This window comes from Aedes albopictus, chromosome 1 (genome assembly GCF_035046485.1).
Source record: "Aedes albopictus strain Foshan chromosome 1, AalbF5, whole genome shotgun sequence".
NCBI classification, from domain to species: domain Eukaryota; kingdom Metazoa; phylum Arthropoda; class Insecta; order Diptera; family Culicidae; genus Aedes; species Aedes albopictus.
In genome coordinates, this window is record NC_085136.1 from 105,365,549 (window position 1) to 105,393,478 (window position 27,930).

At 43.2% G+C, this 27,930-nt stretch overlaps 1 protein-coding gene across 2 annotated transcripts in view; it reads right to left on the reverse strand.

Moving 5' to 3' along the window:
- Positions 1-27,930, reverse strand: part of LOC109397657 (uncharacterized) — a 386,176-nt gene that overhangs the window by 13,340 nt on the left and 344,906 nt on the right. For both annotated transcript variants that reach the window (XM_062845147.1, XM_029880381.2), the window contains 4 exons: positions 26,655-26,863; positions 26,152-26,556; positions 17,636-18,536; positions 10,237-10,548 (listed from right to left, as the gene is read on the reverse strand). In XM_062845147.1, coding sequence (XP_062701131.1) covers positions 10,237-10,548; positions 17,636-18,536; positions 26,152-26,556; positions 26,655-26,863 — 1,827 coding nt within the window. The remainder of the gene's footprint in view (positions 1-10,236; positions 10,549-17,635; positions 18,537-26,151; positions 26,557-26,654; positions 26,864-27,930) is intronic.

Consider the following 27,930-nt stretch of genomic DNA (forward strand, 5'->3'; position numbering starts at 1 on the left):
CTCGAGGCGTTAGAACGAGCAGTACGAGTGGCGTTCACCAAGCACCGCATGCGCCATCCAAAGTCGTCCATTGAGAGAGTCACCCTGCCACGCGCAGTAGGAGGAAGAGGCGTCACCGATATCCAGGCACTATGTGTCTCCCAGATCCAGCAGCTGCGGGCATATTTCGTAGAAAGCCAGAACCGTCACGAAATGTACCGCACTGTATGTGAAGCTGACCACGGTTACAGCGCCCTGCATCTGGCGCAGGAGGATTATCAGCTGAACTGCGACATCAAGACCGTCGACGAGATGATCGTAACGTGGAAGCAAAAGGAGTTGCATGGGACGCACCCCCATCAACTGGAACTCGAGCACATCGATAAGGCGGCGTCAAACGCGTGGCTGGTGCGGGGTGACCTGTTCTCAGAAACAGAAGGTTTCATGGTAGCCATCCAGGACCGGGTAATTGCGACGAAGAACTATCGGCGGTACATATTGCACGAGGACGTGGAGGACCGTTGTAGGAAGTGTAATTCAGTAGGGGAAACGATCGAGCATGTCGTTGCAGGCTGTCCAGTGTTAGCTGGATCAGCTTACCTCGATCGTCACAACGAAGTTGCCAAGATTGTGCACCAACAGCTTGCTTTAAAGCACAACTTGGTCGATAGATTTGTACCCTACTACAAGTACCAGCCGGACCCGGTTCTGGAAAATAGTTGCATAAAGCTGTACTGGGATCGCGAGATCATTACGGACGTCCTCATTCGTGCCAACCGGCCTGACATTGTGGTTTTCGACAAAAGGATGAAGCGAGTAACTCTCATCGACATCGCTGTACCGTTAGACCATAATGTCCAATCAACGTTCTCCGGCAAGATAACCAAGTACCACGACCTAGCGGAGGAGTTGAAGCAGATGTGGCACCTGGAGGACGTCCGTATAGTTCCGGTTGTCCTCTCGGCAACCGGAGTTGTCCCTAAATCTCTCCTGAGGTCCCTAGACGAGCTGGAATTGAAGAAGGACCTGAACAGCATCCTGAAAGCGGTGATTCTTGGAACCTGTAGTATAGTTAGGCGGTTCCTGAATCATCACAACTGAAAGTACATCCAAAAGCAGACTCATTAGGATAAGCTAAAAAACCGGCTAATGAGATCCACAGAGCCTAATCCCCTTTGGCATTCCGAATGCCCGGGGTAGGTGAAAGTTTCCAGCAATTTTTGCTGAGAAGTGCCAAAACTCTATAATAATAATAATAATAATAATAATAATAATAATAATAATAATAATAATAATAATAATAATAATAATAATAATAATAATAATAATAATAATAATAATAATAATAATAATAATAATAATAATAATAATAATAATAATAATAATAATAATAATAATAATAATAATAATAATAATAATAATAATAATAATAATAATAATAATAATAATAATAATAATAATAATAATAATAATAATAATAATAATAATAATAATAATAATAATAATAATAATAATAATAATAATAATAATAATAATAATAATAATAATAATAATAATAATAATAATAATAATAATAATAATAATAATAATAATAATAATAATAATAATAATAATAATAATAATAATAATAATAATAATAATAATAATAATAATAATAATAATAATAATAATAATAATAATAATAATAATAATAATAATAATAATAATAATAATAATAATAATAATAATAATAATAATAATAATAATAATAATAATAATAATAATAATAATAATAATAATAATAACTTCGGCGAGCAGCGGCGCTTGAGCCAAGCTATTTAGCACTGTACTTGGAGTAAATGCCAATGCAGAACCCGTAGCTTCCGGGAATGAAAGCACACCCATATGGAGACACGAGCTAGACGAAATAGAAGAATGCGATCGCCCGAGGAGGGAGCCCCTACTGGAGCTGGTCCTGGAACGGGGGACAGAGCGAGCGGCCAGCGGCTGGAAGAGGAAGTGGTGCAAGAGCGGCCTTCCAGTCAACGGGCACAGCCCGTACCACGAACGCAGAGCAGAAACGGCAGCAATAGCAATCACCAAGGCCATGCTGCACCTGTCAATGTTGCTGTGGCTGATCGACGTCAGTCACTCACGTTAGCAGGCGGCCGACGGCAGCGGATCATGTGGACGAGGGAGATGAATATGTACGTGATTCGCTGCTATTTTGTCTGCACGAGGATGGAGACGGACACGTCCGGCAGATCAGGGATGCTGGAAATGTTCAACGAGAGATTCCCTCGCTTTGCGAACCAGCTTGACTTGAACAAGCTGTACACACGACAGCGAGCAATTATGTCTCATAATATGCTCACAGCTGCAGAAGTGGAGTGCATCAAGCTGGAAGCGCAGAGGGAATTGGGAGAGGAGAGGACAAGATCAAGCGATACGTCGAGAAGGAGTTCTGACGGGCTGGATGCATCGAACGCGAGTGAGAGTCGTGATACGACTGCACCCACTGCTCCAGGACCAACAGCGGATATGCAACGACAGCAACTACGAGACGAACTAGCGCTCCACATGGCCACAGCAGTCACACAGTTCCGTGGGACAAACCCCATGTCCCGGCACCGAATACCAAAGCTGCGGAATTCCTATCGGTTAACAAGTGCAGTAAGCATCCTAAACCAGGATATTTTGCCACAGTACTTGGAGGCCGTACAGCACCTTGAGGATCTGCAGTTTACGGTGTATTCAGCTGCGGTGGCTGTTGTCAAGACGCTGGGACTGCGGACGCGCCCGCAAGGCGACGGTGAAGGTCGCACACGCCCCAGCACACAGAAACCCGCGTGGATGCGACGTTTGGAGAACCGGATCGCCACATTGCGGACCAAGATTGGTCGATTAACACAGTACAAGCAGGGGAATCGATCAACGAGGCTAGTTCGTTATGTTGCTGAAATTGTGAAGCCCGCAGAACTCCGAGATCTCACAGAAGTCAACATTACGGAGATCCTCGACACCCATGTACAGCGGTTGAGTGCTCTTGCGAAACGACTGCGGCGTTATGGAGAATGTTCGAAGCGGAAGGAACAAAACCGGATGTTCAACATTAACGAAAGAGAGTTCTACAACTGCATCCGAAACGACAAGCATGACTATGGAGAAGGCCTTCCGGAGATTGGCGAAGTCACACAGTTCTGGGCCAATCTATGGGAGAACCCTGTCCAGCACAGCGACGATGGGATGTGGTTGGCAGAAGAAGAGCGACAGTGTAATGGAGTTGGAGACATGACCGCGGTCGTAGTAACCGCTCAGGATATACGCGAGGCTACCCGGTATACCAGAAATTGGGCTGCACCAGGACCCGATTTCGTGCACAATTTTTGGTATAAAAAGCTCACGACGATCCACGGGCGGATGGCGGAATGCTTCAACATGGTGCTAGAAGACCCCACGCAGCTACCAGAGTTCATTACCAGGGGTATCACTTATCTTCTGCCGAAGGACCAAAACACAGCTGACCCAGCAAAGTATAGACCAATAACGTGTCTTTCGAGTCTGTACAAAGTGCTGTCGTCGGTGATAGCGAGGAGGATACAAACCCACTGCGATGCCAACAACGTGATGACCGAAGAACAAAAAGGGTGTCGCAAAAACACGCAAGGCTGCAAAGATCAGGTCATTATAGATGCAGTCATTGTGGGTCAAGCCACCGATAAGCAGAGGAACCTGAGCATGGCGTACATCGACTACAAGAAGGCGTACGACTCAGTGCCGCACTCGTACCTTCTTAAGGTGCTGCAGTTGTACAAGGTAGACGGGAACGTCATCAGGCTGATGCAACACGCGATGGGGATGTGGAGCACGTCCCTACAAATCACCGACGGAACAGCTGTGTTGCGGTCCAGAACTCTCAGCATCAGGAGGGGTATATTTCAAGGCGATACCTTCAGTCCGCTATGGTTCTGCCTTGCAATGAACCCCCTCAGCAGAGCACTCAACCAATGCAACTATGGCTACCAACTGAAAAGTGGGGGAAGGAGTGCAAGAATAACCCACACCTTCTTTATGGACGACCTGAAGCTGTTTGCGGAATCAGTACAGAGGCTGCATCAACTGTTGCAGCTTGTGACGGTGTTCAGCAACGACATCCGGATGGAGTTTGGAATTGATAAATGTCGGTCAGTCCATCTTCGCCGGGGTCAAGTAGTGGATGCCAGCTGTTTCCGCGTCAACGAACAGGAGGAGATTCGGAATATGGTTGAAGGCGAAGTGTACAAGTACCTCGGCTTCCTGCAACTTAGAGGTATTCGCCACACAGCGATCAAGAAGGAACTGCAGGACAAGTTCTTGCATCGTGTCAACTGTGTTCTGAGGAGCTTTCTGTCAGCCGGCAACAAGGTGAAGGCGATCAACACGTTTGCTGTGCCCCTGTTGACCTACAGCTTTGGGGTGGTAAAGTGGACCAAGACTGACCTCGAGGCGTTAGAACGAGCAGTACGAGTGGCGTTCACCAAGCACCGCATGCGCCATCCAAAGTCGTCCATTGAGAGAGTCACCCTGCCACGCGCAGTAGGAGGAAGAGGCGTCACCGATATCCAGGCACTATGTGTCTCCCAGATCCAGCAGCTGCGGGCATATTTCGTAGAAAGCCAGAACCGTCACGAAATGTACCGCACTGTATGTGAAGCTGACCACGGTTACAGCGCCCTGCATCTGGCGCAGGAGGATTATCAGCTGAACTGCGACATCAAGACCGTCGACGAGATGATCGTAACGTGGAAGCAAAAGGAGTTGCATGGGACGCACCCCCATCAACTGGAACTCGAGCACATCGATAAGGCGGCGTCAAACGCGTGGCTGGTGCGGGGTGACCTGTTCTCAGAAACAGAAGGTTTCATGGTAGCCATCCAGGACCGGGTAATTGCGACGAAGAACTATCGGCGGTACATATTGCACGAGGACGTGGAGGACCGTTGTAGGAAGTGTAATTCAGTAGGGGAAACGATCGAGCATGTCGTTGCAGGCTGTTCAGTGTTAGCTGGATCAGCTTACCTCGATCGTCACAACGAAGTTGCCAAGATTGTGCACCAACAGCTTGCTTTAAAGCACAACTTGGTCGACAGATTTGTACCCTACTACAAGTACCAGCCGGACCCGGTTCTGGAAAATAGTTGCATAAAGCTGTACTGGGATCGCGAGATCATTACGGACGTCCTCATTCGTGCCAACCGGCCTGACATTGTGGTTTTCGACAAAAGGATGAAGCGAGTAACTCTCATCGACATCGCTGTACCGTTAGACCATAATGTCCAATCAACGTTCTCCGGCAAGATAACCAAGTACCACGACCTAGCGGAGGAGTTGAAGCAGATGTGGCACCTGGAGGACGTCCGTATAGTTCCGGTTGTCCTCTCGGCAACCGGAGTTGTCCCTAAATCTCTCCTGAGGTCCCTAGACGAGCTGGAATTGAAGAAGGACCTGAACAGCATCCTGAAAGCGGTGATTCTTGGAACCTGTAGTATAGTTAGGCGGTTCCTGAATCATCACAACTGAAAGTACATCCAAAAGCAGACTCATTAGGATAAGCTAAAAAACCGGCTAATGAGATCCACAGAGCCTAATCCCCTTTGGCATTCCGATTGCCCGGGGTAGGTGAAAGTTTCCAGCAATTTTTGCTGAGAAGTGCCAAAACTCTATAATAATAATAATAATAATAATAATAATAATAATAATAATAATAATAATAATAATAATAATAATAATAATAATAATAATAATAATAATAATAATAATAATAATAATAATAATAATAATAATAATAATAATAATAATAATAATAATAATAATAATAATAATAATAATAATAATAATAATAATAATAATAATAATAATAACAGCTGTGTTGCGGTCCAGAACTCTCAGCATCAGGAGGGGGATATTTCAAGGCGATACCTTCAGTCCGCTATGGTTCTGCCTTGCAATGAACCCCCTCAGCAGAGCACTCAACCAATGCAACTATGGCTACCAACTGAAAAGTGGGGGAAGGAGTGCAAGAATAACCCACACCTTCTTTATGGACGACCTGAAGCTGTTTGCGGAATCAGTACAGAGGCTGCATCAACTGTTGCAGCTTGTGACGGTGTTCAGTAACGACATCCGGATGGAGTTTGGAATTGACAAATGTCGGTCAGTCCATCTTCGCCGGGGTCAAGTAGTGGACGCCAGCTGTTTCCGCGTCAACGAACAGGAGGAGATTCGGAATATGGTTGAAGGCGAAGTGTACAAGTACCTCGGCTTCCTGAAACTTAGAGGTATTCGCCACACAGCGATCAAGAAGGAACTGCAGGACAAGTTCTTGCATCGTGTCAACTGTGTTCTGAGGAGCTTTCTGTCAGCCGGCAACAAGGTGAAGGCGATCAACACGTTTGCTGTGCCCCTGTTGACCTACAGCTTTGGGGTGGTAAAGTGGACCAAGACTGACCTCGAGGCGTTAGAACGAGCAGTACGAGTGGCGTTCACCAAGCACCGCATGCGCCATCCAAAGTCGTCCATTGAGAGAGTCACCCTGCCACGCGCAGTAGGAGGAAGAGGCGTCACCGATATCCAGGCACTATGTGTCTCCCAGATCCAGCAGCTGCGGGCATATTTCGTAGAAAGCCAGAACCGTCACGAAATGTACCGCACTGTATGTGAAGCTGACCACGGTTACAGCGCCCTGCATCTGGCGCAGGAGGATTATCAGCTGAACTGCGACATCAAGACCGTCGACGAGATGATCGTAGTGTGGAAGCAAAAGGAGTTGCATGGGACGCACCCCCATCAACTGGAACTCGAGCACGAGGATAAGGCGGCGTCAAACGCGTGGCTGGTGCGGGGTGACCTGTTCTCAGAAACAGAAGGTTTCATGGTAGCCATCCAGGACCGGGTAATTGCGACGAAGAACTATCGGCGATACATATTGCACGAGGACGTGGAGGACCGTTGTAGGAAGTGTAATTCAGTAGGAGAAACGATCGAGCATGTCGTTGCAGGCTGTTCAGTGTTAGCTGGATCAGCTTACCTCGATCGTCACAACGAAGTTGCCAAGATTGTGCACCAACAGCTTGCTTTAAAGCACAACTTGGTCGACAGATTTGTACCCTACTACAAGTACCAGCCGGACCCGGTTCTGGAAAATAGTTGCATAAAGCTGTACTGGGATCGCGAGATACTTACGGACGTCCTCATTCGTGCCAACCGGCCTGACATTGTGGTTTTCGACAAAAGGATGAAGCGAGTAACTCTCATCGACATCGCTGTACCGTTAGACCATAATGTCCAATCAACGTTCTCCGGCAAGATAACCAAGTACCACGACCTAGCGGAGGAGTTGAAGCAGATGTGGCACCTGGAGGACGTCCGTATAGTTCCGGTTGTCCTCTCGGCAACCGGAGTTGTCCCTAAATCTCTCCTGAGGTCCCTAGACGAGCTGGAATTGAAGAAGGACCTGAACAGCATCCTGAAAGCGGTGATTCTTGGAACCTGTAGTATAGTTAGGCGGTTCCTGAATCATCACAACTGAAAGTACATCCAAAGGCATACTCATTAGGATAAGCTAAAAAACCGGCTAATGAGATCCACATAGCCTAATCCCCTTTGGCATTCCGATTGCCCGGGGTAGGTGAAAGTTTCCAGCAATTTTTGCTGAGAAGTGCCAAAACTCTATAATAATAATAATAATTCTTCCCGTTTTTTCTGCGTTTACTGGTTAGTTTAGTAATTCCTTCCTTAAATCCTCCAGAAGTTTCTTCAGGGAGTCCTCTTGATGTTCTATATAGAAATCTCCAGGGAGTTATTCCTGCGAATCTCCAAAAAGTTCCTTGTGGGTATCCTTGAGAAATTCCCTCTAGGAATCCTTTATAAGCTCTTTCAAGAAATCATCCAATTGTTCCTCGAGGATTACTTTCAGAACTGATGGGATTTCTTTAGGATTATTTGGGAATCCTTAGTTTCTTCTGGGAACCCTTCAGGAGTTGTTGGAGAGATCCCCATATCATTTTCCCAGATCCTAGACTCCTCTTTCCTAGAGAAACTTATTACTGAAAGACTTAACTCCCAATTCACCTAATGGAACTTCTGAATTATTTCCTGACGAGTTCTCAGAAGAAATCTATTAAGGAATCTAGAGGAATACAAGGTAGAATCGCTAGTAGGAATTACTGAAGGAAAACAATGATGACAAGAGAGATCACTGGTAGAAATTTGAGCCCTGTCGTAAAGAAATAGCGACCAGGAGAGAAGAATTCAGCACATCGCATTATTTCAAGAAGATCGTATAAAAAATCGCGTAAAAAATATTTCACTTAAAAAAGTCTTGCAAAACTTCAGGCAATGATAGATAAAGAAAGCTTTAAACTGTCTAATTTCTCGAAAATCACTTGAAGATGCAGGCCAGTTCCAGTTGGTACGTAGAGCTGTAGAGAAAAAGAAGAAGATGAAGAAGAAAGGAGAAGAATGATCTTCAGAAGGAAGCTCTTGGAGGAGTACTCAGATGGACATCCTGGAGCAATCCTCGGAAGGGACACCAATTAAGGTGCCCTAACACAATAAGCTAATGAATTAAAAAAAAGTTCGATTATCCAGGGTGATTTTTTCCTATTGCCGGATAACCGAGTCCGTCTTTTGATGGTTTCCCTCGTGTTCGAGGGAACAAATTTGATAAAAACTTTAGTGTTGACAAAAACGGAATGAAATGTTGACGAAAGCGGATATTGACAAAAACGGATAGTGACAAAAACGGAAACATACCTGTAGTTGGAACTGGATAATGTCTACACTGATAGTGATCACCTGGAGGATCGCTACATTATCCACTACAATAATATCAGGCAGTGGATGGAGGAAGGGTCGACTAGTTCCTGGCTGAGTTCTCATACTTAGATGGAAGACATCTGGCTTCAATAGGGTAGTTCAGGTATATAGAGAGGCTCTCAGCCTTGTAAATTCACCCTAGAAATGGGAGACCACCTCAGCACTGCTGAACTCAAGTTATTGCGAACCTGCTCCGTAACTGCCTACAGGTACTCTCTATAGGGTCGTGCTGGCTAAGGCTTGCTGGGATTACAAACTCCTTCAACGTAGGTTAATCCCCAAGTCCGGCTGAATTTCTGGACCTAGACTTGAAAGTAGTCATTGCAGAGGTTTCCGAGATGTTCACGTCTCCTATGCAGAAGGTCAGAAGTATTTTCGCAAAGACTCAAGTGTTTTATAAGGTTTCATCCTAGGTCGGATGTTGTGTATATCGAGGATGAAGTTTCCAGTGGACGTGGCCTTCATCGACTTTGATGTCCTGTATCAACATAGAAGTAGTGTTAAACTGACTTAAAATAGACTCAACACATCACTGTCTATGAAAAGAAGGCTCATAATCTTTCAGCAGTAGGTATACTATTTCCGCTTCTACACTCTCCAGTCTGCCGGCAAACATTTTAACTTTCAAACTCCCATTCCCAGTTTACTCCCGGATCGTCCCGAGATCATCCCGGTCCTTCACAGTCATTATCGACCTGCACACTTCACCGAATCGAAGGCGAAGCACCACCGCACCGGGAGTAACTAAGCCAAGAGCTAAAACTTTACACAATTGCTCAAACAAGATAAGGCGAACGACACCATTTAAATAAATTTACATCCCTACATCGACCGCCCTGGGCAGTGCTGAGCCCTGAGTTCGGTAGCAACGACGATGGAAGACACCAACCCACCTCCGCCCAGATTCTTTTTTCCCCCCATGCACGAGGCGATGCGGTTGGGAAAAGTTTTTATTTTGCGCTCTCCGCACCGACGGACGACGATACTTCCGGGGATAGTTTTTCGAAGAATAAATCGATGTGGCTGCGAAAGTTTGCTGGCCCTCGTAAAGTTTCAGCCGGCCCCGTCGTCGTCGTCGCTTTGGTTGAAGGTTGAAGTATCATCAGCAATAATGATTGGAATTTTGCTATGGCCTCGGCCGGCCAGCGCACAAGGATACGACGGGTGGACGCCTGGAAGCCATGAAATACTTTTTAACGAGTTTATTTCTACTGGGGATGGGGGGCGGAGGGAAAAGGTAAGTTAAGCGGTCGGTATCTTTCGATCGAAACAGCTACGGACAAATGGGTTGACGGTAAATTAAAAGTTTTCTGTCGGAGCCTATCGCGGAGCTGCGGAAGAAAGCTGACCTCGTCTGGCTCGGACTTAACCGAGCCATTTAAATTATGACGGATGATTTGGTTATTACTTATGTATACTTACCGCCTTTTTCTACGGCATCCACCACTTCGCTCACGTTGGTTCCGGTGTCTTTGAGCGGGACGTTGACCGACGAGTAGAGGGGGGATTTGTGGGCGAAGTGCTTCACGTAGATGGCGTCGGTGGAATCCGCGTTGAGGTCGTTTTCGGTTTTACATGCTACCAGGAATGTTTCGCAGGGAAGACTGATGAATTGATCGGCGCTGCTGCTAGGAGGTTGTCCGTTGACGGGATCACTGGCCAAGGCATACATCGTCGGAGCATCGAGGGCTTCGTTGTCCAGGTTGTTCAACTCGTAGGCGTTCGTAGTGGCAACTGGGGATTGAAGGAAGGGAATACATTTATTTTTCATGATCTTTATTTGCACACATGGGCGTAGCCAGAGGGGGCGGGGAAGGGTGATGTCTCCCCATTGGCCACCAGATTTTTTTTTAATTCGAGCCAACTCAAAGATAATTAATAAATAATAGTTTCAGAAAAAAATATCTCAAGAAATAAACTATTCTAAAAATCAAGGTTTTTATCCATTACACTAGTTTACGGCATTTTTGAACTCGGTAAGCTGATGATCATTATTGGTGTAGAATCATGCCCTGAGTTCGAAAATGCGAAGGAAAAAAATTACAGTAGAGTGGAAATTTTTTCGACTTTCCATACAAGGTTGATGATTTGAAATCGATTTTTGTTCTATTTTTAAGCAAAGTCGCTCACTTCACACATCTCATTCTCCGTAATCAATGCTCCGATTGAGCTGAATTTTTTACTGTAACTCGCCCACATATGATATGTCAAATAAACGTTGAGAAAGAATTTTTCAATTGTTTTAATCTTATTGAAAAAAAAAATGCATTTCATCATATATTTTTTAGAAATTTTGCTAAAATTTGAGGAGATCGTCCCAAAAACTCGCCAATATCTTGAACTTCATCAATCCGACGGAAAACCTGCATTCAGATGATCGAATGGTATTATATTCAGCTTTTAATTTATGGAAAAAAAAAATTAAAATTGGTTGAACAAAACGCAAAATATATGAAATTTCATAAATTCCATATTTTTGAAAGTTGTAAAACGATATTGAGCTAAAACTCAAAAACTGTTCTACTTAAAATTTTATGAAGCTCGGTTTCGAAATCAGTGCTAAATTAAGCTTCAAAATTTTTGGTCGTTGACAGAAGTTCACGACTATCGTTTTATTAGGTAAACTAGTGTTATTATCGAAAATTTTTACTCGAAAACCACAAGAAATTTCGCCAAGTATTTCTTCAAGAGAACCACTTCAATCTTATCATAGAATTTTACCAAATAACAAGCTTGGTTGATGGCTAAATTTCGTGCTGTTTAATCATGGAGTACAAAAACAACATGCCAAATTTCCCAGATAAGCCGGAACCGGTTCCAAAAGGGAAAAAGAAGGACTTTGTAGAACTATATGCTGCTATAGACTAATGTACTGCCCATGATCGCATATCAGTCCCATCTTTGCTGGGTTTCCTATTCATATGGGACAATTATGCGATCATAGGCAGTGGCAAGTTATTCACGAATTTTCTCTGGCATTCAATTCAAACAAACGTCATGCTAAGAGAAAAATTCCTGGAATTCTTTTAAAACTTCCTCAAGGGACTTCACCGGAAATTTCTTCTTTGTGAATTCTTCTCTGGGCATCTTGCAGGGTTCCGATAGTGATAGTTTCAGGCTTTGTTCCAAAACATGCTGCAAGAATTCCTCCCACGATTCCTTCAGAGATTTTTACAGATACTTCTGCCAGGATGCATCAACGAATTCGTCCAGGTTTTTTTTTCCATAGCTTCCTGCAGTGGTTCTATCATGGATTGCTGCATTTTTTTCAAGAATTTCCTAGAAGTTTCGCCAGATATTCCTGCGAGATTTTCTCCTGGAATATCTTTAGAGGTTCCTCCAGTGATTGTTCCAGTGCTTCATTCTAGGATACCTCCACGAATTTCCCCAGAGATTCCCAAAGGAATGTCAACAGAGTTCCTTTTAGGTATTTCTACAAGTGTTCCTATAAATATTTATTCAGAGATTTCTCCATATATTTTTCAAGAATTCCTCTAGAGATTGCTTCTTCTTCTTCTTGGCGTAACGTCCTCACTGGGACAAAGCCTGCTTCTCAGCAGTGTTCAATGAGCACTTCCACAGTTTTTAACTGAGAGCTTCCTCTGCCAATGACCATTTTGCATGTGTATATCGTGTTGCAGGCACGAAGATACCTCTATGCCCAAGGAAGTCAAGGAAATTTCCATTACGAAAAGATCCTGGACCGACCAGGAATCGAACCCGTCACCCTCAGCATGGTCATGCTGAATACCTGTGCGTTTACCGCCTTGGCTATATGAGCCCTAGAGATTGCTCCAATAATTAAATCTGGAATAATTCGACGTATTTCAGCAGGAATATCTTTTTCTATCTAGTTCGTTTATTTATGGCTCAATAGCATGTAACGCTTTACGGAGCCAAAGTTCACTTTCTGCCTCTAGAGATTCCTCTAGGAATTGCTCCAGAAAGTTCGCCAGGAATTCTTCAAGAGATTCCTCCAGTAGTTTCTCCATTCACGCTTTCCTGAAGGATATCCTCCAGAGATTCCTTCAGAAATTTCTCCAAGGCTTCAATCGACAATTCCTTCTGCGATTTTTCTGGAACAACTCCAAAGATTCCCAGAGTAGTTCTTCTCAGAATTCCTTCAGCAATTCCTCCTTGTATTCTTTAAGGAACTCCTTCAGGAATTAATTCAGTACTTTCTTCAGGAACTGTTTAGGGATTCCCATGGGAATTGCTCTTGAAATTGCTTCTGGGATTCCTTCTGGAATTACTTCAGGAATTCCTCTGGGAATTTCTTCAGGAACTGCTACAGAGATTCCTCCACGAACTCTTCTAAGGATTCCTTCAGATTTTTTTTTTCCAAGATGTGTATCTGCAATTTCTTCAGGAATTATTCCTGGTATTCCTCTACGAATATCACAATATTCCTACTGAATATGTTCATGAATCCCTCCAGGAATTTTTCTGGGAATTTCTGCAAGGATTTTCCAAAAAATCTTCCAGGAATTCATCTAGAGATTCCTCCAGAAATTCTTCTAGGAATTCCTCTAGGCATTTTTCCAAGAGTTTTTTTTTATTCTTTATCACTTAACCTAATTTACAGCTCTATTGTCCACTAGGGCACTACGTGAGCGATTTCAATTGACAGCTATACCTATTGTACAGAGCCTAGATGTATTCTATTATACTTTATCGAACTGGTTACCTTTCTGCTGCTTTCACTTTTCTACTCTACATGGTAGAATGATGAGCACAAGGATGATAGGTGGCCGTTGTTCCTTTCCAGTCCGATTGGGGGTCCATTATGAGTAGCAGTTCGCCGATGTCCAGGTATCCGGGTCCGTTTGAGCCATGGGGCTCAGAAGAGGGTCAGTGTCAGCCGCTCTCGATGAAGAGCAACTGACGAAAAATTGCAAGTGCCGGGGCTGGGAATCAAACCCATGACCATCCGCATATGAAGCGAACGTGTGACCAACTACGCCACGGGCCCCGGCTTTTTCCAAGAGTTCCTCTGGAAATTTGTTCGAGAATAACTACAGGCATTCCACAAGGATATCCTCAAGGGATTTCTCAAGGGAATCAACCAGAGTTTACTGCATGCAATCCTGCAGGACTTCCTCCAGGCATTTCTTCATGGATTCCACCAGGAACGGCTTCAGGGACTCCTCCAAGAATACCACCAGGAATTCCTTCTGGCACAAATGTCCCAAATGGAGGATAATGTGCCGCTGGAGCCGGTTTTCTGACCTCCAGGAATTTCAGAATTCTTCCTGGGATTCCTCCAGGAATTCATGCAGGCATTCCACCCGGATTTTGTCCAGAAACTTTTTCAGGAATTTCTCCAGAAATGTCACCAGGAATTGATCCAAGAATTCCTTCATAAATTATGTCAGCAATTCTTCCTTCAGAGACTCTTCCAAAAATTCCTCCAGGATTTTTTAGGAAGACCTGCTGGAATTTTTCCAGGGATTTGTTCAGAAATTTTTCCAGGTTTTAATCCAAGAATTACTGCAGCGATTCCTTCAGGAGTTTCGCCAAGAATACATCCAGGAACTTCTTCAGTGATTTTTCCAGGGATTTCTCAACGAATTCCTCCAAGGATTCCCCCATGGATTTTTCAGAAATTCCTTCGAGGATTGCTCCATGAGCTCCTCCAGAAATTTCTCTAGAATTCCTTTTAAGAATTTTTCAAGGGATTTGTTTCAGAAATTTTTGCCAGAGTTCCTCTAGAGATTGCTCCACAAATTCATCCAGTGTGTATTTCAATAATAACTCTAGAGATTCCTCCATGAATTCCTTCAGACATTCCTCCAGCGATTCCCACAGGAATATCTCCTAGAATTCCGCCAGTTATTCCTCCAGGATTTTATCCAGGAATTGCTCCAGGAACTTTTCCAAGAAATTCTCCAGGAATAATCCCAGGAATTTCTCCTGGAATTGATCTAGCAATTGCTTCTGGGCATCCTTCAGAAATTATGTCAGGAATTTCTCCGAAAAATCCTCTAGGAATTTCTTCACAAATTCTTTCAGATAATTCTCCAGGAATACCTTTAGGAATTTGCCAGGGATTCCTTCTGGCATTTCTCCAGGAATTTATTCAAATATTATTCCAGGAATTGCTTCAAGAATCTCTCCAGGAATTTCTACACGGACCTCTCCAGGAATTACCACAGGAATTCCTCCAGGAAACCCTTCGAAGATTCTTTCAGGAAATCTTTCAAAAATTCATCCAGGAAATCTTTAAGAAATTCCTCCAAGGATCTTCTAGGGATTTCTTCAGAAATTCTCCCAGGAAATTTTCCTGGAATACCTTCAGGAATTCAACCAGGAATTCCTCCAGAGATTCCTCTAGGAATTGCTTCATGGATTCCTCCTGGGATTTCTCCACAAATTTCTCCAATAATTCTCCCAAGGATTCGTTCAGTAATCTCTTTGAATATTTTTTCCAGGAATCCTTTCAGAGATTTATCTAGAAATTCCCCTTGAGTTGCTCAAGACATTTTTCAGGAATACCAGAAAAATAATAGAAATAGAAATCTCCCAGAATTCCTCTAGAATTTTTTTTTTCCAGAAAATCATCTAGTTATTCTTTCAAGCATTCCTCTAGAGATTCCTCCTGAACATCCTTCAGAAATTGTATCAGCAATTCCTCCAGGAATTTCTGCAGGAAATCTTCTACTGATTTTAGATTCTTCCAGGAAATTCTCCAGGCATTCCTCCAGGTATTTCTCCACGAATTTCTTCAGTGATTTTCTCATATATTCCTCCAGGAAATCCATCGAAAATTCCTCCAGGAAATTCCTTCTAAGATTCATCCAGTAAACCCTCCAAAAAGACCTCCAATGATTCTTCCAGGGAATCCTTCAAGAATTTCTCAAGGAATTTTTTTTTTTCAGAATTTTTTCCAGGAATTCCTCCAAGAATTCCTCCAGAGATTACGCCATATGTTCAGAAGTTGCTCCAGCATTCTCTCTAGAGATTTCTCCAGAACTACTTTAGGGATTCCTCCAGGAATTCCTTCATGGATTTCTTCAATAATTCCTCCAAGGGTTCCTTCAGAAAGATTCCTCTAGGAATTCCTCAAGAGATTTCTTAAGATTTTTTTCTAGGAATTCCCCTCAGAATTCCTCTCAGAATTCCTCTAGGAATTCCTCACAGAATTTCTCTAAGAATTCCGTCAGGAATTTCATAAGAGATTCCTTCAGAAAATTTTCTAGGAACTCCTCCCAGAATTCCTTCGAGTATTCTTCCAGGAATTTCGCAAGAAATTCCACCAAGGGATCCTCCTGAAATTTATCTTGGATTTCTTCTAGGAATTCTAAAAAAAAATTCTTCAGAAATTTCTCTTGGAATTCCTCCCGGAATTTATCCAGGAATTCCTTCATGGATTTCTCGAAAACTTCCTCCAAAGGTTTCTTTAGAATTTTTTCTAATATTTCCTCTAGGAATTCCTCATGCGATTTCATCAGAATTTTCTCCAGGAATTCCTCTAAGAATTCCTATAGGAATTCTTCTCAGGATTTCTTTAGGTATTCCGCCAGGAATAAAAAATTTCTTCAGCAGCTTTTCTAGGAATTCCTCTCAGAATTCCTCCAGAAATTTCGCAAGAAATTTATCCAAGGAATCCTCCTGACATTTATCTAGGATTTCTTCTAGGAATTCTGAAAAGATTTCTTCAGAAATTTCTCTTAGAATTCCTCCCGGCATTCATCGAGTAATTCCTCCAGGTATACTTTCAGAAATTCCTCCAAGAAGTCCTCCGAAAATTCCTACGCGATTTATCCAGGAATTCTTCCAGGGATTGCTCCAGGAATTCCTCAAGCGATTTTTTCGGAAATTCCTCACATGTTCTCTTCAAAAATGGATTCAGGAGCTCCTCCAGAAATTTCAGAAAACCTTTCATTCATCTTTTTGGGAATCCCTCTAGCAGTCCACCTTTCACCAGAGAATCCTTCAGGGACTCACCCAGGAAATTTCGGAATTCCTCCCGGTATTTCTCTAGGAAATGTACAAGGTATTCCTCTAGCAATTTCTTTTTAAATTTTTCAAAATGATTTTTTTTATAAATTCCAGGAATTTTTCAAACATTCCTTTATTTGAGAGTTTTCCGGAAATATCTGCAGCAAACTCTTCATGAATTTCTCCAAATTCTCCAGGAATTCGCACTTGAAGAACTCGATGGTTTCCTCCAGTGATAGTTTCAAGTTTTCGCGAGTTAACCTTCAAAAGCTTTCCCAAGAATCCTTCCGGGAATACGTCAATTGACATTTCTAGAGAATTATGTTCTGAGATGAGTATATGCAGTATATGACTAAATAAAACCATCTTTAGGGAGATTCCAGCAAGGATGAACTCGAAACAATTCAACTGAAGGTTTATTTTTAGAAGAATAGAGATCCAGGACATTCCAAGATTGCTAATAAGCATAGACAAACTCGATGATTATTTACTGAAGGGACTCTAGTTAGTCATGGAAGACATTATGTAGAAATTTTGAAAAAAATTTTCGGACGGGTTTACATTATGTTCTACTGGAAAATAATGTCGCTGAGAAAAAATAATGCACGAGTAAATAAAAATCCTAAATCTTGCAGAAATTGGCCACCTTTACCAGCTTTACGTTGATATGTGTAGAACAGGCAAGCTTTTTTTCAATGTATTGTACAAAATACAACAGCGTGACTGCTGAAGGGTTAAATAGTGCTTTAAGAATATAATGTTATAATATTTTATTTCTTCGTGTTGCGTTTAGTTATAAAAGCGATAAGATACAAATTTGCTAAGGGTGCTTGCCCCCTCTGACCGGAAAGCTGGCTACACCCTTGTTTGCACAACTTACCTGAAAACTGAAACCGTGGCTTCCGCGAGGACATGGGTGTGCTCCCGCTCTCACCAGCCAAGTTTAGGAAATTAGGCCTCTTCTGAGGCTCACCGTCGTCGTCTTCGTATAAACTTTCGATATCGATTTCGTCATCACAGTAATAGGATTCGTCCAGGTTTTCTTCCAACCGTGCACTCACATTCGCCGCACCACCACACGACCTGCACGATCCCGTATGGATTAGCCCTCCGGGTACCATCTGCACCCCCGCCGGATGGTGCATCGATCCACCCTGGCTGATGATGGTCGACGTTTCCGAGTCCGAATAGTTGGACGTTTCGGAATGTTGGTAGCCATGATTATCGTACGTCCTGTGCTGTTGTTGCTGCTGCTGTTGTTGTTGAGGTAGTCCCCTTCGTAGTCTTCGCGGCGAGGCGTTACTAGATTTGACTGACGAGCTTGTCGAACCGCTTCCTCCGCCACTGGAATTGTTTGTCGCAACGGATTGCTTCCGATAGGCAATGTCCGTCAGGAGGTTTAACGCTTCGGGCCTCAAATTCGGTTTCGGCCTTCCCGTTCCACCGACGGTAGAAGTGGAGTCGGACTTCGAAAGGTCAAACCGTCGATCACCTAGCGTTGGCGATTGCGCCGAGAGTGGTGTCTGGGCTTGATCCCGATATAGCCGCAGCTTGACCACATCTGCCGCCTGTCGGAGAAATATCACAGCCTCTTCGTGGGTCATCTGCGAGATTGGGACATCGTTGACGGCCATAATTTTGTCGCCCGGTTTGATGCGACCGTCGTTCAGGGCTGGGTCCCGAACCAGAGCACGTACGCAGTGACCCAGAATGGATTCGTCTTCTTTGCGAAGGGTGAATCCTAGCGAGCCTTGTTGTTTGGTGAGGATTATTTCGAACTCCTGTGGAAGATATTAGGAAAAAAAGACGAACTTGAATTAGTTAAGTTATTAGCTGTGCAAAGAGACAACGTTCCTGATACAAAGCCTAGTGGAGTATCTCTTCTTAGGAAACCCTTGTTACTATCGAAATATCCAAAACATCGTTATTGTAAGAGTACACGGAGTTCTAATGGAACTGTTTATCCACCACGAAGAAAAATATCACCTTTTTAAACTCACATAACGCAACGCCCCATCAAGCACTAGGTACTGACAGGGAACATATTTCCCACTTCTGACAGCAACGTGCATAATTTCGTGCCTTCATCACGGAAAATTAATTCTAACATCGCGTCATTAAATTTCAATTCGCCGCAATTCACCGAATGGCGTAGCTCGATCGACGTTGTTGCAGTCACTTTGCAGAACGTCAATTTGGAATGCACCTCGTACCTATGTACGTACACCTTCTGGAGGTACAATGAACAACTAAATTCGCGCTGAAATCGTGCTCTGCATTAACTAGCCTAATAACGGCCGTAAAGTGTGTGCGGCTATCATAGTGATGGCCGTCGCGTCGTCGTGCTGTTCTAATGTATGATGAAGCTTGCGTGGTTTAGAAGTAGGACACACATTTGCTGCTGAAATTTGTGGCTGAATTCGATGAAATTGAAGAAATAAAAAAACACAGAACAAATAAGAAGTGGTTGGTACTGCTAAATGATAAATCAAGAATGATCGGGTAGATGGGGAGCAGAAATCAAAAGCAGTGCGCATGATGGATATAGCGGTACTAAGCCGAAAAACTGGGTGGGTCAGAAAGAAATGTTGAAATTTTAAGCAGTTTCCGGAAAGCTAGCTCTAAGTTTCGGGTAAATCAAAATAGGTAGCTTTGCTTTGCCCGACGTTTCGGCTCTTTTATTAGGCCTTTTTCAAGGGAATATTAAATGTAATGAGGAACGGTTGACAGCGTAGCGTAAATTACCTGTTATGTGTAGTGTGTTTTTTTAATGTGTCCTATATGTGAAGTATGCCCTTTATAAAGTCACAATAAAAGAGCGGAAACGTCGGACAAAACAAAACCATCCGTTTTGATTTACTCAAGACTAAGAAGCCAGCTTTTCGGAATCAATATTTTCTAGTCGTTCTCATCCAGCACATTCTACGCATTCAATTGAAACGGTCACGAAGAGGCCGAAGAGGTACACCTAAACCTTATTTTACGTCCACTATTGGCTTAGCGAAATAAAATTCTACTGCCAAAATCATAATCAAAATGGACATTTTTATATTTTTGTACACTTCTCTTAATCACGGAGATGTTTTAAAAAATATCAAAATGTTGAGTTTGCTCATTGTCTTGGCGGTATAATTTTTTGTCGCTTAGCCAAGCATGGACGTAAAAAAAGGACGAAGTGTATTCTGCAGCTATAACCCCAAGTACCACATGTGCTGTAAATGAGTATACTTTCTTAACTCATTGATGACTAGTCATAATGGGTGTTCACTGTTCAGTTACGATAACTGTTTGTACACGAAGACACCAATTTACGCTCAAAACAGGGCGATCATAATTATGATCATAATATCATAATTATAATTTAAATTAGGGGAGCGTATATCGGGGGAGCGTTTTTTCCAGATTCAGAATTAGTTTGTAAAGATCGATATTACAAAATTTATAACTCTGAAAAGGTTATAAGTTATTTAGATATAATCAATAATTTAGCAGTCATGCTGTGGGTGCTATCGAGCATAGAGAATATTATGTCGTTTTCATTGCACATGGAAGACTGCAATAGAGGTGTGCGCCGATTTGAATTCTGTCGGCGGCGGCGTTTTGCACTTTTTTGGCCGGCGGCGGCTGCGTGACCGGCGTGACGCCGAATAAATTTTCGGCGGCGGCGGTGGCGGCGTGAAACGGTGTGGTCATAATTTTTAAATTTTTGTTAAAATTAACACGAAATTTTCCGTTAATCAATATCAGTGTTTCATTTCTTAGTAACTCATCATTTTGAAGATGCAATGACATGTTTATAGTTACGGTTTAGTTATTTTTTTTTATTGTCACATGCTTTTTGAAAATTTATTGAAATAATTGTTATGGTGAATCAGCTGCCCAAAAAATTATCCAGAATGACCTTCTAAAGGAATTCTCGAAAGAAATTCTAGAGGAATTCCCGGTGGAATTTCTAGAAGAATTCCAAATAAACTCTATAAGGAATTCCCGGAGGAACTCGTAGAGGCAGGTACACCTAGAGGAATTCCCGGATGAACTTCAAACGAATTTCCAAAAGAGCATCTAAAAGAATTTCCTGATGAACTCTTAGAGGAACGTTTGGGGAAACTCCTGGAAGAATTCCGGAAACAAATCTGAGAAGAACTCTTAGAGAAATTGCCGGAGGAATTCTTAGGGGAATTACCGGTGGAACTCACAGAAGAATTCTCGGAGGAAATTCGTTAAGGAACTCCCGGACGAACTCGTTGAAGAACTCGTGGAGGAATTGCCGGAGGTGCTCCTAGAGAAATTGTGTGTGTATTTGGTTTTGAAGAAGGACTTCAATCTAGTGGTCATTCGTGCCTCTGTCCTAGAGAAATTGCCGAATGATCTCCTAAAGGAATTCACAGGAAAAACTTCTAGACTTCTAGATGAATTCCTGGAGGATCTCCTAAAAGAATACCCGGAGTAACTCCTAGAGGAGTTTCTAAAGGAAGTGCTACAAAAAGTCTCAGTGAAACTTCTGTGGCCGAGGAAACCCTCGGCGGCGCACACCTCTAAATCTGGGGTCACGGGCCAGAAGAATTTCTCAAGAACCGAAAGTGCTAGTAAGAAGTGCAAATGTTTTTTTTTCAGATTGATCATCTCAAGGATCAAAAGCTGTAATATAGTTGAAAAAAAAAAAATAAATCAGTGTTGGAAACCATGGTCACGGGCCACGTGAATATCTCAAGAACCGTAAGTGTGACGACGAAATGAAAATGTTTTTCAGATGTTACGCTTTTGGACTGATTTACTTAAGTATAGACCAGTGGCTCCCAGTATGATGTCACGGGCCACAGGAATTTTTGAAACACTGAACGTGCAAGAATGTAGTGCAAATGTTTTCGGATTGTTTATCTTAAGAAGCAGTATCTTACACAGACAGACTTGTTAGTGCCATCACAATGGCCGATTTTGGCCAAAATATGGTATGCGTGCTTTATTATTCAACCCATACTAGATTACTATACGCTAAACAGACCGTCATCTCATCTGGGGAACCACAGCTTTATAATTCTTCTTTATTGTAACAAGTTATTCATGAGAATTCCTAGAACTTTCAGCTTTTGAAAGATTAGCATGGCACATGACCCCAGATTGGGAACCACTGATTCTTAGACTCTTATTTGGAGGGGCCCCCCCCGGCTCTGGCCAAAGTCGGACCGTAGACTTACAAACTTAAAAAAATGCATAGAACAAAGTCTGAGATTTACAAAAATGAGTGTACGTAGTTTTTGGACAGCACCAAAAACATTTTCACTTTCTCATCTCACTTTAGGTTCTTAAGTAATTTGCATGGCCCATGACCTCAGGTTAGAAACCCCTGAGATGTACAACACCAGTAATATTTACTACTTGAGAAGCAGAATCTTAAAAGCATTTACACTTTCTCCTGGGACTTTCGATTCTTGCAAACACAGCATGGCCCGTGACTCCAGCTTGAAAACCACTGAGTTTTGAACGCCACTTTATTGTATTAATTGCTTTTCGAGACGCAGGATCTGAAAATCATTTTGACTTTCTCATCGCACTTTAGATTCTCATGTTTTTAAGGAATTCTTCTATGAGGTTTTTTTTCATAAAGTTGTTACAAAATTCCTTTAACAACTTCTAAAGGAATTCTTCCTCAAGTTTTATAAGAATTCGCCCAGGCGATCCATCTGGGTTTCCATCACTAGTTGTCTGAGAATTCTTCGTTGGAACCAAACTCGAAATCATTAAAGAAAAAAAAAAAAACAATGTTTGAGGACATTCCAACGGTAGTAATTTTAGAAGAAGACCCTAATCACGATTTTTTAAGGAACATTCAGAGGAATCTTAAAAGAGACTTCTGGGTAATTTACGGAAGGAAAATTCAGCGAAATCTACACCAGATCATAGCTCCCAACTGCGGAATCCGCATCCGATCTCTCCATGAAACCTTTTAGAGTCTTGTTACCCCCCTCATATGCTTCAATAAAACCTGGAATCATTCTTCATCTTATTCTTTTTCTTCTTCTGTATGGCTCAACGTTTCCAGTGGAACTTGGCCTGTTCTCCGAGCACTTTTTTTAATTGAAGGGCTTTCTTTGGCACGTGCAAGAAGTTGTATACCTGTTGTAATACAAGCACAATGATGCACTATGCCTAGGGAGTCGAGAAAATTTCCACGACCGGAACGGAAATCGAACCCGCCGTCTCCGGATTGGCGATCCATAGCCTTAACCACTAGACTAACTGGAATCATTATCCTGGTCAGAAAATCAGAAGCCAGTACCGGTATCCACCAAAGATCTCGACAAATATTGATCCAGTCTGCATCAGAACTCTCTCCACTATAATTACATTACATTACAACTAACATCCCCCCTAGAGCTGCAGGCGCGCTCTTTCAGAATACGGCCAGCGAGGTTGAATTCCTCCCGGTGGAGAATTCCCCACGGGTTGAAAGTCACTGCTGTAGGAGATCTCCTGCAGAGTTCCTGGAGAGTTCCTGCAGAAATTCTTCCTGGAGTTTCCCGAAAATTACTCCAGAAGTTCCCCAGTAATCCCTCCAAAAGCTACACAGGAATTATTCCTGGAGCTCTTTCGGAATTCCTCCAGGATTACTTCAGAGGTTCCCCGAGAAATTCTCTGAACTGCTCGGGAATTCTTCTAGGAGTTCCCCGAGGATTCCTGAAGCAGTTAAACGGAAATTTCTCCAGGAGCTTCCCGAGAATTCTTCCAGGTATTCCTCAAGATTTTCTCCAGGAGTTGCTCTACAAATTTTTTGAAAATTTCTCAAAGAGTTTCTCGGGAAGTTCTCCAGGAGTTTCTTGGAAATTTCTTCAGGAGTTTCTCGGGAATTTCTCCAGGAGTTTCTCGGGGATTTCTGAAGTAGCTCCTAGGGAACTTTTTCGATAGTTCCTGATGAATGTTTCCAGAAGTTCTCCTGAAATTTTTCTAGTAGTACCTCGGAAATTCATTGCAATGTTCTTGAGCAATACCTCCAGGAGTTCTTCGTAAATTCGTCGAGGTGATCCTCGGGGTCTCCCGTTAGCCTAGTAGTTAAGGCTATGGATCGCCAATCCGGAGACGGTGGGTTCGATTCTTGTTCCGGTCGGGAAAATTTTCTCGACTCCCTGGGCATAGTGTATCAATGTACTTGCCTCACAATATACAAATTGCCATTGCAGGCAATGGAAGCCCTGCAATTAATAACTGTGGAAATGCTCAAAGAGCACTAAGTTGAAATGAGGCAGGCCAAGCCCCAGTGGGGACGTAGAGCCAGAAAGAAGAAGAAGAAGAAGAAGAAGAGTCCTCGGGAATTCCTCAAAGATTCACAATAAGTGTATTTTAAAGTTTATCATATTACTCTCCCTGAAATGACTGGCTTCAACCCTGGAGACCAGCCAGATCATTACACAAGAAACTTCAGAATAAATTCTCAGTTAAATGCTGACAAAACCCTAATGAACTCCTGGAGGAATTCCCGAGTAGTTTCTGGAAGGATGTTCGAGCAATTCTTGGATGAATTTCTGGGAAAATCCAGGAGGAATTCCCAGGGTGCTTCTGAAGAAATTCTCAGGGATCTCTTGGTGGAATTTCCGAGAAACTCGTGGAAGATTTCCCGAGGAGCTTTTGAAGAAATGTACGATGAACTCCTGGTTGAACTTCGGGAGCTCCTGGAGGTTCCCGGCGAACTCGTGGAGGAATTTCCGGGAATCTTTTGGAGGAAATTCCATTTACCTTCTGGAAAAATTCCCTTAAAAACATTGAAATCTTGGGTTACGTTTTGAAACAATTCCCAGGGAAATCCTGTGGGAATTAAAATGCTTTTGAATTTCTGATGATGCAATCTGGTAAGAAATGTGCCCAGATAACCAGTAATCGTATAAGATGTTGTACAAGATGATAAAGTGGAGGCCATATGCGTGCATGCCTCCATTTAGGCGCATGTAAAATGTACGCATGTCGCCTTCACTTTAGCATCGTATGCAACATCTTATACGATCACTGGGTGGTGGCGGAGTTCAGGGATTCGCAAAAAATCTGAGAAAGTCCTGAAGATATTTCTTGTGGCATTCCTGGATGGAGTCCCTTGGAGTTGCTGGAGGACTTCCTCAATAATTGCTGGAGTGCTTTAGGGGAAACATTGAAAAAAAAAATACTGGCAAATGGCACTTGCTGTTCCGGTTTTTTTTCCATCTCACAAGTTTTCCTCAACTTCCCGATGTCTTAAATTCGTTGCTGGAAGTGTGAAGTTTCCCAAGGAAACTGTGGATGGAATTGCAGAAGACACATTTTTATTTTCACTGGAAAGAATCCACCGAGTTTTTTTTCTTTTTTTTTTTTAATTTTTTTCTGGTGAAAACAACTTGCATGGGAAGCTGACTAGACTGACTAAAGCACCGATGGACGGTGTGCAAACTGCGTAAGAGTTTCGGCTGAACATTCGAATCTCGCCGGGGACTGCGTAACGGACTCTCACGCCTGCTCTTTCATGCGACGAGCCGGGCTCAATAGCTGTAGTACGATTTTCACAAAATCCGGTCAATTTGTGTGCTTTGCAGACGACATGGACATTATCGCCAGAACATTTAGAACGGTGGCAGAACTGAACACCCGTCTGAAACGCGAAGCAGCAAAGGTCGGACTGTTGGTGAATGCATCCAAAACAAAGTACTGACGGCTTACTGACGGTTGACAACAATGCTACTATGGGCTCCAGAATAAGCTGCGGTATAACAAGATTCACTCACGCACCAAGTGTACCTCGTACAAAACGCTGATAAGACCGGTGGTCCTCTACGGACACGAGAAATAAAACATGCTCGAAGAGGACCTGCAAGCACTCGGAGTTTTCGAGCGACGCGTGCTAAGGACGACCTTCGGCGGTCTGCAGGAGACCGGTGTGTGGTGGAGAAGGATGAACCACGAGCTCGCTGCACTTCACGGCGAATCCAGCATCCAAAAGATGGCCAAAGCCGGAAGGATACGGTTGGCAGGACATGTTTCAAGAATGCTGGACAACAATCGTGTGAAGTTGGTGTTCGCGACTGATCCGGTTGGTACAAAAAGGCGGGGACCGCAGAGAGTACGATGGGCGGACCAGGCGGAGCGTGACTTGGCGAGCATTGACCGAGGATTAAGAGCTGCAGACAAGAACCGTGTGTTATGGAGAAATGCTGTTGATTCAGTTTAATTTTGATTTTAATGTTATACTTAATAAATAATATTCGAACAGACACCCGGAACGCCAACTCTTATTTTGATAGATTTCCTATTTTTCGTTTTTTTTTGTGGCTATATTTGTGCAGCATGAATTAAAAAATACCTCTTTGAGGTCACAGTTGCAATCGTTTGTCCAATTTATGAATAATCTACGCTTTAGGATTTACCAATGTTCTCGCTTACCCCATTCAAACTGCTACTCTGCATGGAGTCCATCGGAGCAAAAGCCAACGTTTGCGGTGGATAAATATATTGCTGCTGCTGCTGTTGTTGTTGCTGCTGCTGTTGCAGTTGCTGATAGTAATATGGCACCATCTGTTGCTGTTGGTTGTTGCTGCTGTTGTTGTACATGAGCATGTGCTGCTGGAATTGCATCAGTTGGCCACCGCCGGCGCCGGGTCCGCCAGTCATGAGGCCGGAAAGCTGCGGTGACTGTACCTGGGACTGGGGTTCACTGGATAAGGCATTCCGCAGGGGCGGCTTCGGGGGTTCACTTGGTGGGGATAGTTTGCGGTACTGTTCGTCCTGCGGACGGCACACCGTCAGGGTAACGTAGTTCGGCGCAGTTCGCAGCACTTCCAGGGCTTCCTGTTTTTTTGGGAGGGGAAAAGGGGAGAACAGTAGAGTTGAGATTAATCAATCACTGCCGGTCAGCGTTTGACGCGCGCATCTCTTTGGTTACTCACGTAGTTGGTCAGCCCGGTCAGCGGGATTCCGTTGGCCTCCAGCAGGATGTCGCCCGGCTGAAGCATTCCGGTAGCCCACGCCGCCTGATGCGGAAACAGTCTTTTGATGCGTATCAATCCGGGGAAGGGAGCGGTGGAGTCCGAACCGCCGGAAACGGACAGCCCCAGTCCACGGGTACCCTTTGGTACTTGAACCAGAAAAACGGTATCTGCAAAAAGGGAAAGAAACACGAACGAAAAACAAGATAAAATCTAATCTCGGTTAATTGCTTGGAAACGGAGGACGTCCAAAAGTTGAAGGATTACACTTCAATTTCAATTAACAATCAAACTCGGTGCGGGCGGGCGGACAACGACCGACGACGACGTTCCGGATGGAATACGAAAGGCAGAAGCACCCTGGCATCTTGGTTTTTGCTTCAAAGCATGGATGCTGCTGGTGCAGAATGATAAATGACGGTTGTCCTTTTTTCGGGGAAACCCGACAGCAGTAGGGTGGCCTATTGTGCTTTCTAACATGTTCTAGACATTATAGACAGCTATTTTATGTATTTTGCAGAGTAGTTCAGAAACTAAGTGTTACCGCGAACAGTCTAATTTTAACTCGACTGTCAGTCTTATACCGACTTTTCGAACCCTCTAAGCCGAATACCCGCTTCGATTGAGTGTAATCAGTTTTGTACCTTTAATTCCGCCCTTTGATGCCTATCTTTTGACAGATACCGGCACCAACATTTCAAAAGGGCGTAACTGCATTTACAACCAATGCCTTCTCACAAAGCTGTGGAGCGTATCCCATCCCTCTCGAGCAATCCACTAGCACAAATAGAAAGATAAAATCCTCCTCTTTCTATTAATGGATGTGAATTGCGTGAGATGAATGAAATACGACCCACAGCTCTGTGAGAAGGCATTGGTTGCAAAAGCAGTTACGCCCTTTTGAAATGTTGGTGCCGATACGCGTGTTTCGACTACCACTTGTTGTCTTCCCAAATTGTGCAATCTTCCGAATGCATGAAAAGATCGGGAAGCAGCTGCAAAAGTAACTTTTAAGGCAGATGTTGTGAAAAGCGTGTTGATAGAATAAGGTGGAGAAATAGTTACAATAGTACGTTTTAAACATTTGGAGTTCAAATCCATTGATTTTTTCGGGTATCAAGATTCTTTGAAACCTTTTTGGATATCACCCAAGTAACCACGAAGCCGTATATACGTGCATCAGTTTTGCCATATATTGATAATTAAAATTGTGAATATAATGCTGCATTACTCTAAA